This window comes from Lissotriton helveticus, chromosome 1_1 (genome assembly GCF_964261635.1).
Source record: "Lissotriton helveticus chromosome 1_1, aLisHel1.1, whole genome shotgun sequence".
NCBI classification, from domain to species: Eukaryota; Metazoa; Chordata; class Amphibia; order Caudata; family Salamandridae; genus Lissotriton; species Lissotriton helveticus.
The window spans coordinates 363,192,641-363,209,390 of record NC_136057.1 but is presented as its reverse complement, the minus strand read 5'-3'; the positions used below and the strand labels follow the sequence as shown (position 1 = coordinate 363,209,390).

The window sequence follows — 16,750 nt, the reverse complement described above, 5'->3', positions numbered from 1 at the left end:
GGTTCTTGGGGGGAATTGGCTGGCCGAGGTCGATGGTAGGTGTCCAGCAGCATGTGGGGCAGCTAGCAGGACCGACTACCTTTGAAAGGTCCAGTTTGCAGGAGCAGCAGGGAGTACCTCGGAGTCGAAGGAGGTCGTTGGGTGTATACCTGACATGTGGGGGGATTAGGGCAGGGATTCCTGCGCCTGGCGCGGTCTTGGCGCGGACGGGCGCAGACGGGCTTGCCTTAGGCGTGCCTTCGGCGCGCAAACGGCGCTCCCGCTGCGCTCGTCCGCTGCGCGTCCTATGCATGCACATTTTTAAGTGAAGGAAGGGGGCGTGGCCTCGAAAGGGGGCGGAGTCAGCACGCACGCCGGTGGTGATGGCGGCTGCTGCCAAAGAGCGAGGAAATGCGCGAACAGCTATTGGAGTCAGCTGTGCGCAGGAGTGAGTGAAAGCGCTAAGGTGCGCTTTGATTAAAAGCACGAAATAGTGACACCACACAAGGAACAAAAGTACAATTTAACAACAGTTTTTTAAAAAACTAACGAGTACCTCCAGCTCCCGGCTATCCGCCTCAGGACTGGGTCAAGGGTTTACAGGGCACCGCTAGTGGTCAGCGGGATTAAGTACATGAGACAGGGGGCGTGGCCTCGAAAGGGGGCGGAGTCAGCACGCACGCCGGTGGTGATCGCGGCTGCTGCCAAAGAGCGAGGAAATGTGCGAACAGCTATTGGAGTCAGCTGTGCGCAGGAGTGAGTGAAAGCGCTAAGGTGCGCTTTGATTAAAAGCACGAAATAGTGACACCATACAAGGAACAAAAGTACAATTTAACAACAGTTTTTTAAAAAACTAACGAGTACCTCCAGCTCCCGGCTTTCCGCCTCAGGACTGGGTCAAGGGTTTACAGGGCACCGCTAGTGGTCAGCGGGATTAAGTACATGAGACAGGGGGTGTGGCCTCGAAAGGGGGCGGAGTCAGCACGCACGCCGGTGGTGATGGCGGCTGCTGCCAAAGAGCGAGGAAATGCGCGAACAGCTATTGGAGTCAGCTGTGCGCAGGAGTGAGTGAAAGCGCTAAGGTGCGCTTTGATTAAAAGCACGAAATAGTGACACCACACAAGGAACAAAAGTACAATTTAACAACAGTTTTTAAAAAAACTAACGAGTACCTCCAGCTCCCAGCTTTCCGCCTCAAGACTGGGTCAAGGGTTTCCAGGGCACCGCTAGTGGTCAGCGGGATTAAGTACATGAGACAGCTCTTAGTAAAGTTGGTGGGATGCCCCATTTTCCATCTTTTGCCATAGGAGCTCTTTAGGTACCGTGTCGAATGCTGCTTTCAGGTCCACAAGAGTAGGGTTTCACCTCCATCAACCAGTAACCCAATTTCTTACAGACAGTTGTTGGAGTTAGGGGAAAAATGGTATCCACAGCCTCCTACGATCTACGGCGATCACCACCATCACTTTTGAGAGCACCTGAGGAGAGCTGGTAAGGCTGAATGGGAGTACAGCAAACTGAATGATATGAGCAACATGTAACGACTGTGGGACTATAGGACAGGCACATGAAAGTACGCATTCTGCAGGCCCAAAGCAACCATTCAGTTGCCCAGATCCAGAACAGACAGAGCCCTGGCTAGTGGTGCATTTAGAATTTAGCCTTTCTCAGGAAGACATTTAGAAGCTGATGGTCTTGAATAGGACAAAGTACTCCATCCTTATTCCGCACAAGGAAACAGCAGAAGTAATAACCTTTCCTTATTTTCATGTTCAGAACCCTCTTGATTGTCCCTTTTGACAACAGAGCTTGCACTTCTCAAAGGAAAATGGGTTGTTGCCCCTCTGAAAGTTATTCTGATGTGAACCACAGCTGTGGTGGGTGAGATAGGAACAGAAGGGCAGTGTCGTATTCGATCATCTGAAGGACCTATCTGTGGATGGGTAGGATTGCTACCCTTGGAGAAAATATTTGATCCTGCCTCCCACAGGGTGGTCATGCACCACTAATGGCAAACTAATGCAGCTTGAAGGCACAATCAGCAGGTACGGTGGACTGGGAAGACTGGTGCCACTTGTAACCTACACATTGTCTGCCTGCTCAAACTTGGGGGGATGAGGGTGGGGGTGGGGGGGAGAACGTAGCATGCTTATTCACTAAACCTTTGGAGTAGCCTTGACAGGGGTCGTAAGGCCCAAAGAGTGTACAGTGGCCTTTTTAGGGGGTGGATGGAGCATCCTTATTCACTAAACCTCTGGAGTAGCCTTGGAAGGGGCCCTAAGGCCCAAAGAGTGTACAGTGGCCTGACGTTCCCTGAAAAGGTCTAGGGCAAAATCAGCTTTTTTTGCCAAAATGTCAGGATCCATCAAAAGTCATATTCATAAGCGATAGCTGCACATCTCCAGAAAAGCCTGGGAATTGAATCCATGCATGGAGGCGGAGTACTGCACTAGTGCCCACTGCTCATCCCACACAATCAGTAGTATCCAGGCCTGAATTACATATTTGGCTGCATCTTGGCCGTCTTGTAAAGTCTCAGCCAAGGAGGCCTAAACTCTCACTGGACTGCATTCAGGGGAGGAGGAGCTGGGCAGTCATCGGGACTCTATTTCTATTCCCCTTGCTGATGGAAGCTTGGACCACTAAACACTCAGAATACTGTATAAGAAAATCTGGGTCACCAAGCACTGATTTGTGGCATTTACCAACCTGTCTGTTCAGTGGTGGGCAAGAGGAAGGCCTACGCCAAGTGCTCATTGGAGTATCCATTTGGGTTTTGTTGAACGGTAGAAATAGCTCAGAAGATGCCAGCCCAGGCTGTAACACTTAAATAAGCACATTTGTGTTAATTGTAGCTTCAGGACCTTGGCAGGACATCTGATTAAAACTGCACAGCAATCAGGCTCTTCCATTGGTAGACCAAGGGGAGAAATAAGGGTAAGCATCACACCCATTAAAATCTTGAAATCCATCTATATACTGTCATTATCATATTTGTGAGGTTAACTCATCCCCATCATCTAAATTGTCATCACCTAATGGGAGCAAGCTCTGGGCAAAGTCTGAACCAAAAAGCTAGTGGAGCAACTGAAGACTACTTTGTGGCAGAGGTAGTGGTTTGTCTTAATCTGACTGTATGGGAACAAGATATGCCGAGTGGAGTCAGACAACGACTTCAGTCGGGGACAAGATGAAGTTGCTTCATGGTCAGATACTGGAGTTGGTAGAAGAAGCCCCTCTAGCACTGCCCATGTCGGGACAGCTGTCAACGAAGGAGGGACCAGTGCAGGCCCAAAGCAAGAATGGTAGTTGGCACTGGCTTTGGTATGGTGCCCAAGGCAGGTTCTTGGGGATCAGATCGTAGTAGCTCGACTGGAGGCCAATGCGGAATCTTGGCACTTGAAGGTGTGACAGAGGGAGCCCGAAGAGTTACAAAAATATGCAGCATGTCCACACTAAAGTCATCAACCTACTGTGGAGGCGCTGATGGCCTGGGGAGCTCGGTCACATCAGGATCAACTGAGGGATCAGCCTCTCAATCAGAGATTGGTAGCAAGATCAAGTGGTACCTTGACACCATCATGACTAGAGAGTGGCGGGTTGGTGCTGAGTCCCGCCTGAAAGTACTTGTTTTTCCACTTTGAATTGAACTTCAACTACAGAATGACCTCAACCGTGAAGACGAGATGTCGCCGGATTAGCCTCAAGAGTGAGAATGGGTCAGCACTTATGAGTTCAAGCGGATTGGGACTTTCATGGATTCTTTTGATCTGTTCAGAGGGACATGCAGGTCTGTCACCAACATCTGTTTACAACAGTCATGCCGTGGGTTGAACCTTGTAGTTTTAGGTGCAGCCATTGTTCCATTGCAGACTAGAATTCACTTTTGAATAACTTGTCAGTTACAAAAAACTGAGGCAGTACTCCAGATTTGTGTTTGAAGGCATGGATAGAAAGGGTGCACAGGGATGGCACTTATATGTGGTAAACAGGACCACTGCTGTGTTGAAAAAACCTCAGTCCCTCTGGAGCTTGGGGAATATTTGAAATGTGATGAACTTGCGGATAGAAGTATCCAACTGATGGTAAAGTTTAAAGGCGGGTTTCAATGGCTGAAGAGTGATTGTAATGTCAGACATTCATTTACTTACAAATCTGAGAGGGGACATTATCACAGGTTGTACTGTACAGTGTGGTAGAGATGCTTATACAGCACTTTATAGCCCTCATGAGGTGCTGAAGTTTGTTCAGTGGACAAGAATCATTCTACACCATAGATCATGCTTTGCTGAAAGGATTGTAGTATGGGCTAATGTGTGTAGTGTTTTTATCTTGTATGTGATGGCCAGGTGCTAAACTTAACCTGCCATCTGTGGTTGTGCTAAAAATCCATCTAATGACGCAACAAGGAGTGAGGTAGAAAGCTTGGTGATTTCTTCAAGTAGTAATGTGATGCCAATATGAGAGGATGTTCCCACACAAAGAAAATTTACATGGGGACCATACCAGCACGGATCTATCTTTCAACTATGAAATGCTTCAATTCTTTATGTCTAATGCGATCACCTTATGTATGTTTGTTTAACTTATTTTTTTGGTTTGCCTATTTGTACAGAATTGTGATACTCGGTCGGGTCATGTTTGTGCTTTATAAAACTTTTCAAATAAATAAAATACTAATGGTAGACAAAAGAGTATACTGCACTAGTGATCCTATATGGATCGATTTGGATGGATTGAGATTAACACATGATATGGCTACTCCGGGTCAGGATTGCAACTGGGAGCTGCAACATTGACAGTCCTGATGAAGTTGTAGGTTTGCACACTTAAATATGGCAAAACATGTGTTTGATGGCCAGAAGGGCAAAAATAAAATCACTGAAGAAATACTGTTGTTTATGATTTTATATTGTACTATCATTTGAATTTGTAGCTTGTACTTAAGGCTGTGTAACAACGGGTAATAAATAGTGATTATAAACAGCCATAAACAACAAGCAAATAAAACTTGCAAAACTGAAAAGTAATCAGACTGATGAGAACATTAATAAAACAAGCAAAATGGAAGACAGGTAATCAAACTGATGAGAGTAAGCATTCCTTCTAAACAACCCAAAATACAACTCATTGGCTCTAGTGTGCCAAGGGGAGGATCCTTTTAGGAATGGTCTGCAAAGAAGAGAGTTTGGAAGCCGGTCCATTTGGACTCTCACAGTGATCTGAGTTCCCGCTTCTGCCAATCCTGCGACAGACTGGCCACTGCATTTAGAGAAGCCCTCTGCTCTGGCAGGGTTTCTGAATAAATGGCCACGACAAGCAGGGTGTTTTACCCTCAGAGGCGTTGCTTAGTGAGTGAGATTCCAACAAAAAATAATAATCAGCGGGCTGCCAGGTGGAGGGGTGAGATAACCAAGGTTTGGGATAGACAGTTAAGCAACGGTGAGTACAAATCTGCATTAGGAGGCTCTAAAGTGTTTAAAGTGGTACAGTGTGCAGAAAACAATGGGTTGGGATACTATCCAGAGTGATTGCCTCTGGTCAGACTGTTTGCAAGCATTCATCCCATCATCTTTTGGGTGTTTGATTGTCAGTAGTATACCTTGGAATCTGAGACTGACTCAGCTTTGCAAGCCTACTACTGCCAATATTTGTGAATTTTCGACGAGCAGTAAATTTGCACCTATTTAAGGAGTACTGCTATGGGCGCAGCTTGACTATTTTTTGGTAAACCAGTGACTCTATATATTTAATTTTACAGCTCCAAAAATGAACAAGTTTAAAGCTCTTAGTAAAATGATAATGACGAGACAAACTAACACAGACATAGCAAACCCAACCCAGGGTCGCGAAACCCAACTACCAAGCCAAGGAGGTATTTGGGGGTGTCACACATCCCTGAAGTTACATGCATTCCCGTCCTGCCTCAGCCTGAAAGTTCTCCCTGAGAACTATGGTCACAGACAACACAACGGCTAGGAGTCCCTGCCCTAGGTTCACTTATTTTAAATATATTTTCCCTGCTCACATACTACTTCGCGTCTGCTACAAGAAGTCTTGAAAGGGGAATTGTCAAATCTGTTAATGTAGGGAGGGTTCCATGTTTCCATCCTCGCCTTTTACAAATCTTTTTATGGAATGAGTAAAGGCCCCACGTACAAAGCCAGAGTTGCAAAAAGAGATGGGCTACCATCAAATTAATAGGGCTAGCAGAGCCAACGGTCTAGCTCAGCTTTAAGAGTGCATGATTGAGCCAGGACATGAAAAGTTTGGCCTGTGTATTGTGCAACAAAAATAATGTAGTAATATAATACTGTCATGTAAATTACAAAAATGTGTTTCTTTAACACGCAGAATTGTTTCACTTTAGTAGATCAGATGATATCACTGCATTAACAGGCATTTATTAAAAGTTTGTAAACATGTACTTAGAAACATTTGTGGCTCATTCCCCCAATGACAATGCTTTTAGTGAACTAAGAGGCAAGTCAGTAGTCAAGTAAACCTTAAGCATAGCCAAGATCCTTATTATAGATGGACCAACATTATAGTCTATTAAATCAAACAGAACAGATAGTTGTACAGTGCATCCTGAACTCAAGTATTTAAAAGTGCTCTCATATGTGAAAATAAATAGAAGGGAGGTTCTGTGAAATAAAATATTTTCCTGGGATCAGACAATTTGGACAAGCAGGGAAGCAGGTATTAATACCTGGGTATCTGGTCTCCCGTTTTGAAATTCAGCCAGCAGATATATCTCTCTCTCTCTCTTGTTTTCCATCATGTCATGTCTTCTTGGCAGAAAACCGCCACAGATATTGCAGTTCTGACACTGCCCCCTCAGACCCAACTACATAGCCAAGAATACATTTATTTGGGGGTGTCACGCATCTAACACCCCTCCTGAAGCTACATCTCTGTTCTCATCAATCAGTTTCCTTCCCAGTCCACCGTGCCTCGAAGGTCAGTTCAAAGCAGGACAATCTGTATTATAACGCTTGCCTTAAATAGGGTGGGTCATCTCAAGCGTAAATCCCACTGGGCACCGAGTCATTTAAATGGAAACAGAAGGATACTTACTCCAGAGAGTTTAAGGCCAGCTGCTTTAAGGTTTTCAGGTCGCACTTCGTCCCTCCAATGCCCATGAAGACTTCATAGAAATCGTACGACAATCCTGTCGATCCAAAGAGGGGTGGATCATCAGAGCTGATCACAAGAGGATGCCCCCTAGCCATGAGAACTGAAGCTGGGTGGTCCCTGAGATCCGAGATCAGCATCAGCACCTGTCAAGGAGAGAGCATATGTCTTTTTAAAAAATGTGTTTTACAGATGCTCACTTCAGAGGCAGCACATAGGGGGCACAGCACAAACATAGAGCAAAGATGTAGAGCTTACGGAATTAAGTCATTTATGCCATTTAATGTTCTGAAAGTGAGGCTTTTCTGAATGTGATTTGTAGGGAAAGAGGCACAATTTTAAGTGTGATGGTTTACAATGGTACAGAGGTCAAGACACATCAAAGGTATATTACAAAACCTTCAAGGAGCGTCCTTGTCTCTAGATAGACCCTGATAAGGCTAGTCAGGGTTATTAAAGGCACACCCTATGTCACCATCTGATCAACCCTCTTGTCCGAACACTGTACAACTAGACCAGATCAGGATCCACGATTGCTTGCAGAGAGAGACTGCTAGGTTTGGCAGTCCACTACTGAAAAAGCAATGCACTGCTTAGCAAAAGCCACATCAACCAATGAAGCCAAGTGGCACTTCCTTCAAGTCTGTCACTGGAGAGAAGCTGTTCCAGGTAACATGGATGAGATGCATGACATGTCCTCAAGCCTGTGTCCCCTCATTATGAAGACCTCTCATTTAGAGATTTAAATATGGGTCATAGAAGATGCAAGAAGAGATGTGCATCAACATGGAGGTATGGAGAGAATGAGGAAGTCTAACAATTACTTGTTACAAGGTTTCAGGGAAACAAGAACCGAAGTCGGTATGTTTCCATCAGAACCTACATGAAGAACAATCCATCCCAGATGAGAAACAGGTTCACAAACACTGTATAAACAACCAAGGTTGAAGTCCATCAACGGCACAGGATCCACTGTCCCTACATGACAACATTGTAGCTGACGAAGATTAGGTGGGAGGCCTCAAGGCCCAAAGCTCCACCATAAAGAAATCTTGATCAGTAATGCAACCCCCAGTGAAGCAGATCAGCTGAATGAATGACAGCCACAGTGATGTTTGCACGAATTGCAAAAAGACAAGTAATTGGCTGATGGTACACTACACATATCATAAAATAAAATAAACAGCAGAACACAACACATTTCAAGGAAAATGAAGAACATTCAGTGCAGAAGCCACTTTTCCCAAGAAAGCAGCACGGCCCATTGCTAATTTGGCCATTTGTGTGGATAAATTCAAATTCTTGATAAACCCAATAAGATAAAGTGATTTAATTTACAACACACACATTTGTTTACCCTTTTTTATTGAATATTTGTCAGTATCAATATAACAGATATCAGCAGACAGAGTCAAACTTCGGATAAGTACTGCATTGCATCATTCACAAATCGGATTTGATCCAACTCATTTAGTCATCAATGAGTTTTAGCATTTCATGCAAAATAAGCTTATAAATCGAATCACTACATAACAGGAAAGATTTTAGCATTTCATGCAAAATAGGCTTAGAGATCGAATCACCACATAACAGGAGAGATATAATGTAACTGTGGGCAATGAATTCCGCTCCGCTAACGGAGATGCGCATCACATTAAAAACACAGAATTCATGCACATGGCGGAATTAGCTACTGCACCTTCAGCCCTTTGATTAAACAACTTTACTTTTACGTGCTAAAAAGCATATAACCAATTCACAAAAGTGAACTTTGAAAAATATGAGGCAATGACAATGGTGATGATTTTGGGACCACCCCTAACCTAGGGGGAGGACCAAGCAGATGCATTGACCACAAAGAGCATATCATGCTGAACGTTTCGGTGGTGCTGCCATCCTCCTAGGACCACCCCAAGCAAAGTTATGGGCAAAAATACAATGCCAACCAAAGGCCCAGCAAAGCATTATGGGGCGATATTCTAGAGTGCAGTGAATATTATAGTATTAGCCCCTTGAGTAATGTTTTGATATTGGATACTATAATATTCATTGCACTCTAGAATCTCATCCCATAATGATTTGCAGGGCCTTTGGCTGGGATTGTATTTTTGCCCATATCTGGGCTTGGGGTGGTCCTAGGAGGATGGGACGACCACCGAATGTTCAGCATGATGTACTCTTTGTGTTCAAGGCATCTGCTTGGTTCTCTCCCTAGTTTAGGGAGGACCCCAAAATCATCACCTCTCTCACTGCTTGCTATATTTTCACTTTTGTGAGATGATTATATGCATTTTATGCATGTAAAGATAGAGTGATTTGTTGTATTATCAAAGGTATGTGAGGTTTAATTTTTATTAATTGGGATGAGACGGAATGGAGTTGCGGAGTGATGTTTGATAAACTCTGCGGAATTCCGAGTAGTGGTACTCTGCTAATTACGCCCACCCTTAGACATGACCGGACAAGTAGCACGAAAAGGCTCTCTCATCTTCCATACACTACATGCAACTTCGATCCATGCTTAGTATCTACTGCAACACCTTCACAGCCCTCAAAGGACCAGTTGGTCATAGGTTCATTCTTCTACTCTGGTATGGTCCAGTGCAATATTAAAATCACTGCTCCACATTATATTAACATGGTTCTGTTGCCTACAAATGGATAAGATCGCTTCAAACAACTCAGAGATACACTTTAACCAATGCTACTGGCATGTCATGTAGTGTCCCCATCATCCAACTCATCTCTCCTTGAAAAGGACAGATTTACAAATCAGTAACACTACTTGGCTAGTATAGATGCTGTATGATACAGAGTATTTAGTTTGTAGTTACCCATATGCGAATGTAGCTGCCTCATGAAAGTCCAAGTGTGTTTCTTGTACATGAGTACTTCAATGCATTATTCTTATAGAAATGCTAGTACTAAATGTTTCTTTATTGAATTATTCTGCCCTGATATTTGAAGTAATGAATTTAATGTTCGGGTCATAATCTACAGTGGGCGGGCACTCTGAGATGCATTGTACAGTCAACATCAGTGTCTGTCACAGCTACATTACTGCCTGACACTTAACTCCCCAAATAATCCTTTCCATCCACCTCTCACATATCAGTGCACATGTCCAACTCACAAAATTAAAACTGAACTGTAAGTTACCATTTAGCTGATACACATTTGCATGCTCAACCATCTCCTTTCACCCTGTCCTCGCCTATTATTAGTATCTATCATCTCATTTGTGGTTATGGCATTGTGCACTGTAAAGCAAATATCTTAGAATTGAACATAGCACTCCTGAGGATCAAACACAAATCCGAGAAATGGGATGAGCCTAACATATCAGCAACTAATGCTTCAACAAAGTTCGCCAGTTTTCGCAGTTTTGTAGACAGAGGCAGTCAGTACTTCAAACATTACTGCAGGATGCGTTAACTTTAAGGTCTTCATTTTAAACTCATATAATAATATTTTTCGACGTTGGTTCGTACTCACACATATTTATGAATTTTAGTGCTTTTCTTAGATGTTAATTGATTTGTAGTTCACAAATCCCTGTTTTCATCTAGTGCCAATTGCCACCTCTCAGGGTATGTACCAACCCCTCATTCAGGTTAGCACAGAGGTGAGCAGCTCTTAGTGCCAAGTATCTCCAACAAAATCTGGCAAATGAAGCACATCCTCCCAGTCTCCTGCTGTGCATTCTCCGCCACTCACACCCACCTGCAAGTGTTATAACTCCATCATTATCTGCCCCCTTTCTATGCGTATAATAGGAGGTAGTGTATTGCTGTCTCACATCTGGCTCCTAAAATGGAGAATGGCAGTCAGGGCTCAGTCGCCTATCTTCATCAATGGCTCCATGTCTGCCGCACAGATCAGCTCCCTCACCTTCCTGCTCTTCAGTAATACTTCACAGTTATCATTTCCCATTCAGCTGGGCAGAGCAGGGTGGACCCCAGGCTCACCGGGGGTTCCCACCACCACTGGGGCTCCGATGCTGCACACTGTGCACTCAGCAGTAGCCCCACAAAATAGGCCCCCCAGGTCTCAGCTCTTGAAGCGGCAAACTGTACTTTATCACCACCTTCTTCTGGCAATTCCAAATGTCAGGATCCGTGAGAGAGGAAAGGATAAATGTCAGATCCTGGGGGAAGGGGCTAGAGCATTTATGTGGCCATCTTGTATGGTGAGAGCCCCCCCAAATCAGACTCTTTATAAAGTAGAAAAGCCGACTTTCAGCTCAGCATTTGGATCTTTTCCTCCTAGATCCTCTCCACTCAACTGATCATATTGTATTGGCTCACCCACTTGCTCAAACTACCCGTACCTGATTGGAGACTGGACAGACTTCTAATGGGATATTGAACTTCCTTGACAGTTCCAATGCCACTGGATGTTTTAGGATGGCAAATCCATGGCCTATGCGAGTGGTGTTCAGTAATATTGCATCAAGGATGTTCCCATCGACCTCAAAGCCTTGCCAGTCTGTGGGAAAAAGCAATAAAAATGTAAACATTGAAAATTATCAGAGACTTGTAATATATATTTTGCTGAGAAAAGATGGCAGCAGATAGACTAATCTTCTTTCAATAAACCCATCATTATGTACATTTTCTCATGTGAAGGGTTCACAAAACCATGAAACTTCGAAGGATTTTCTTTCTTTCCTTGCTGATATAGAAGATGAACGGGTACATGCATCAAAGGAAATTGCATTCGCAAACGGTGCGAATCGCAAAATTCGGCAGTTTGCGAATGCAATTTCCATTTTTGGGATGTATTATGCATTTTGTTCTCGCAATTTAAGAAATCGCAAAATTGCGATTTCTTAAATTGCAATTCCATTTAAGGAATCTCAAATTCAGATTGCTTAAATGCAATGCATCAAACTTTTAAAATTTGCGAATTCACAAATAAGGGGTGCAAATTACCATGAAGTTGACCTTCATGGTAATTTGCAAAAACTTTGAAAAATGCACAAAAGTGAATTTTTCAAAGTGCCATTTTACACACACACATGCCCTTGGGGCATGTGTGTGTGAAAAATGTACTTAATGGCAAATTTCAGGGGTGCAACAGGGTGTCCCTTGGACCCCCCCTGCACCCTTGAAATTGCATTCTCATTTTGCGATTCCTTAATTGCGATTCTTAAATTGAGAATCGCAATTAAGGAATTTTAAGAAATCACTATTTATTTAGCGATTTCTTGATGCATTGCAGTTTGCGATTCCTTAATTGCGATTCCTTATTTTTCACAATTAAGGAATCGCAAACTCCAATGTTGATGCATGTGCCAGGAAGAATCCTGGCTTCCCTTGGAGCCTAGAACTGTTCCACATTGCAGTACAGAAAATCCAGTCCCTTCAGTCTGCTAGCCTCTCCTTTATCCTCTTCCAAACACCAGGCTAAACTCTGTCCCCTCCCTACTTGTCTGCAACATGGAAGATGCAGTCAGCAGTAATTCCTTCAGTGAAATAGGTCCTCCACGACTGATGGGATGCGACCAATTACAAAGGGTGTGTTTGTGAATCCCACCTGCCACTTGGCCCCGCTCCTTGTGTCAAACTGCTTCAGGATTTGAGATTCTCACCTTCTCCAGTATTGCATCTTTTATAGATTCACATGCTTGAATGTTCCCTGTCGTCATGGAATGAGTCCCACATTAACAGTAGAAATAGCTGTATTAAAACATCACCATAGACCTTGATAGAACAAAAAACTCACTAACCTTTCAACCTCATTTTATAACATCCAAAGTTCAGCCAATCACAGCCGAGACCTCATAGTTCCCTTCCCCTACAGAGCCACCATACCTTAGATTTCGTACTTCACATGGAGTCTCTTTGAGCTCGGCTCAGTTACAGTATTCCATCTCCAACGTTTGACCTCCAGTCCCAGCTTCTGCTACTTTCAAGGTATTTCTGGACTATATAGTTTTGCCTTTCCTACTTTTCAAGATGCCAGAGCCTAATAGGGCTGTTTATGCCCTGTAAGACCTGTGAGAAGTGTAGGCTGTTCTCTGAAGACCCCCCACCACAAACAGTGCCTCTATTGCCTCTATCCTGACCACAAACCCAGGGAATGCAAATATTGTCGCACTTTTTCAGCCAAAACCCTCAAGGAAAGGGAGGGTAGGCTACTCCTCTGGCGATAGAAAAAGAATGCTGCCTCGGAATCAGAGTCTGTACCTAAGGAAAAAGCCAATTCTTCCTAAAGAAAGAGAAAGGAAGACAGTTCCTCATCCCATTATGGTGGCTCTAAGAGATCAAAGTCCCAGGACAAATCTGAGGTGAAACACCAAAAAAAACCTCAGACAGGGGCTTCAAAATCTTCTTCAGCTCCAGGTTATGCTTCTCTGACACCTGTCACAGACCAATCTTCTCGACCGTCAATGGCTTTGTCAACGAGACCTTCTAAGTCAATGAGAATTTCAACGTCAACCACCGGTCCGTCCACGACTCTGATGACGATGGCCCCGCAGACGAAGGCTGCCAACGCAGCACAGACGTGTCGTAGATGATTACATCAGCGACTGCACAGTCTCGAGCCTGTCGATGGAGGGAAAAATCGGCCATCTTCTGCCCAAGCAAATTCAGGATTTCTCCAAGATTTCCCCTTTGCTCCCTGCTAGCCTTTGGACTTCCAAGAGTCGGGGAATGACAATTTGTTTGGCGCTGCATATAGTCCACCACAGTTTCCTCAATGCCATTCTGATGATGGCATTGAGGAAAATGATTTATCTTCTTTCCTTGCAGGAGAATATTATTTTGCAGAGAGAAATCCTTCTATGGAGTGGCCTGATTCCTTCCAGTAGCATTACCCTTATGATGATAGGGTAATCATTTTAGGTAACTATCGGTGAACATTCCAGTTTCCCCAGTATTGGATCTCCGTCATATAATTGATGATTATTATAGATGTTTCCCAGATGCAAATGCTCCTCAGAGGTCTTTACCTCCGCAAGATGTTCCTAGTGATCTCCCTGGCCAAAGCACTCCCAAATCCACCAGGGGAAAAGTTTTCCCCCCTTCTATAGTCATCACTGAGGATATCTAGGATGTGGAACAACAATAGACAGAGGAAGGAGAAATACACAAGGACATAGAAGCCAATGGTGAATGGGATGACTAAATAGCCCCCATGCCGCCATCTCCTATCCCTCCTTCTATAGATTCACTTCCTGCAGACATCGGATATTATCTTTTGGTGCTTCCCTCCAAACGTTTTGATCTGCCAATGCTGGGTAAACAAATGGAATGTTTCTTATACAATTTCAAGCAAGGCACCCAACGTTGGGGGCGGAGCTAGCCGAGGCGAGAGATGGCCGCGAGTAGAGCGAGCTCCTCGAGGGGCATACAATCTTTCAGACTAATCCTGCATTAAACGGGGCACTTCTGCCTCCTCTTGACAAGCACGGAACTGACCTCGGCTCTGTGGCAGTCGGAGACGAATAGGGATGCTGGCGGACGCACTGGAGTGGAGAAACGGCCCTGATGATCGGAGAGGCCTACCATCGACTTCCCTGGACTGAGACGCGGCCTGGGGTAGGGAGTCAGCCCGTGACGCACAGCATGTACGCCGGCAGGGAACTCAGGCAAGGCCGGCGTCGGAGATATGCGGAGCCGCAACACCCGTGGCGGAGGGCCGTCCGACGGCGACTGCAGTGAGTGCCCACAGACTCATCCCTACACGAGTGTGGCGAGAGGTGGGGTATTTAGTACACCCCCGACCCCCGCGGAACGGACAACATAGCGGGCGCGCGGCATAGTGGAGCTGCCGGAAACCAGAGGGCTGGCCCGGGGACGCAGAGCTCGGCGAGGGAGTTGTTCGGTGGTGGTTGCACTGTCGGAGAGAGGTGTCTCCAGCTGTGAGTCTCTGCCAGGCTGTGTGGAGGTGAGGGACCCTGTAGTGCGCTGCCGGGGCTCAGCCACCGTGGGACCACCGGGAGGCCGGTAAAGACTGGCGCTGAACCATAAATCACGCGCAAACACTGCGGGGGCTCTGCTGAACACACCACACACTGGCTGGATCGGAGGCAACTGACCGCAACCCGGTGAGATCGGACGGTCGGCTACAGAAACCAGGAGGAAGCGCATAAGGGCCTCACACGTTTGCAGGACCAAAATGGCAGCCACCGGGCTGCGTCTGGCGACCGGCTTCTAGCGGGCACAGTGAAGGGCGTTCTGACAGCTAGCCTTTTTTCGACACCTGAGAGGACGTACCTGGGATAGCCTGTGAGTAGTAGCGGTTAACAGGAGGGTGACATGAGACCTGCCACAGCTGCGAGCGACATACAAGCTGCGGCCCAGGAGCGGAGAAATCGAGACGCGACCATCAACCACACGCTAGGTCTTGCCGAAGTGTCTGGTGGAGCGGAAAACAGCTGCTTGAGTGGTATAGGTGATCAGTCCCGTGACAAGGGAGCAAAGATGAGGAAACCGGACAGAAACCAAACAAAGATACATTTCGAAGCAGCAAAAAAGGCTCCAGAACTGTCGGAAACGGAACTGCAGGCATCAGTGGCATCGAGGTCACAATCAGGAGGAATCCCAGCAGACAATGTCCAATCGATGTTCTAATCAATACAAACGGCACTGTCCAACATAGACGGAAAGATTGATACGCTGACGCATAGAGTGGACCGCATGTCTGAGAGGTTGGACAGACACACAGAGAGAATTCACATGGCAGAAAGGCGAATCTCGGATGTGGAGGACACGAATAACCAATTCACGACCAAATAGGCTAGCATGGAAAAGCTGCTGGAGGCGATGGTGGCGAAAGCAGAAGATTTGGAAGCCAGGTCTCTCAGATCCAATATACGAGTGATGGGAGTGGCGGAGACAACCAACACTGGCCCCATGGAACAGTATGTTGAACGGCTGCTGATAACGCTCTTGGGAAGAGAGACATTCTCTGAGATCTTTATTATAGAGAGAGCGCATAGAACATTAGCTCCTAAGCCTCCAGTTGGTGGTAGGCCCAGGCCTATAATAGCGAAGATACTAAATTATAGAGACAGAGATGTGGCGCTGAGGAAGGCGAGAGAGATTGGGACACTCCACCATGAAGGGATGGACCTTGCCCTGTATCCCGATTTCACTCAAACAGTGCAGGAAGCCAGGAAGAAGTACGGGACAGTAAAACAAAAATTGCGGGAGTTGCAAATCCCCTATGCTATTCTGTACCCGGCGCGACTAAAGGTCACGATCGATGGAACCACGAAAATCTTTAATGAGCCCAAGGACGTATTGAAATAAATACAAGTGAAAAAACCAAGAGGCGAACGCAGGAGATCACCGCAAGACAGACCACAGGACAAAGATGCCCTATCGGACGTGGAGTAGTAAGCAGACCTGGAGTATGCACATGTGGCGGCAGGCAGTGCCGTATGGGACCTACTGAGGGACATTTTTGGAAGAGGGGCTCTGGCGGGACCGATATAATTCAAGAGTCGGTCTTGAGTGGGGCCTACTGAGATTGGACAACTCTTGCAGCTGAGCAGCGGCCTATAGCTGCAATGGGTGCAACAAAATACCCCCCAGATAAGTGTCCGCTGGGACTTTGTATTTCTATGATTCGGATCTGTCGCTTTATTGTTCTCCTTGTTACTTTAAGATATAGGTTACTT

At 45.5% G+C, this 16,750-nt stretch overlaps 1 protein-coding gene across 2 annotated transcripts in view; it reads right to left on the bottom strand.

Annotated features, from left to right (window-relative positions):
* LOC144808672 (adenosine deaminase 2-like) overlaps nucleotides 1-16,750 on the bottom strand; it is a 373,249-nt gene that overhangs the window by 41,706 nt on the left and 314,793 nt on the right. Inside the window, exons 8-9 of one of the 2 annotated variants that reach the window (XM_078673653.1) lie at nucleotides 11,447-11,604; nucleotides 7,060-7,262 (exon numbers count right to left, since the gene is read on the bottom strand). In XM_078673653.1, coding sequence (XP_078529779.1) covers nucleotides 7,060-7,262; nucleotides 11,447-11,604 — 361 coding nt within the window. Of the gene's footprint in view, nucleotides 1-7,055; nucleotides 7,263-11,446; nucleotides 11,605-16,750 lie in introns of those variants that run through there. The other variant, XM_078673654.1, reaches the window with a different exon arrangement.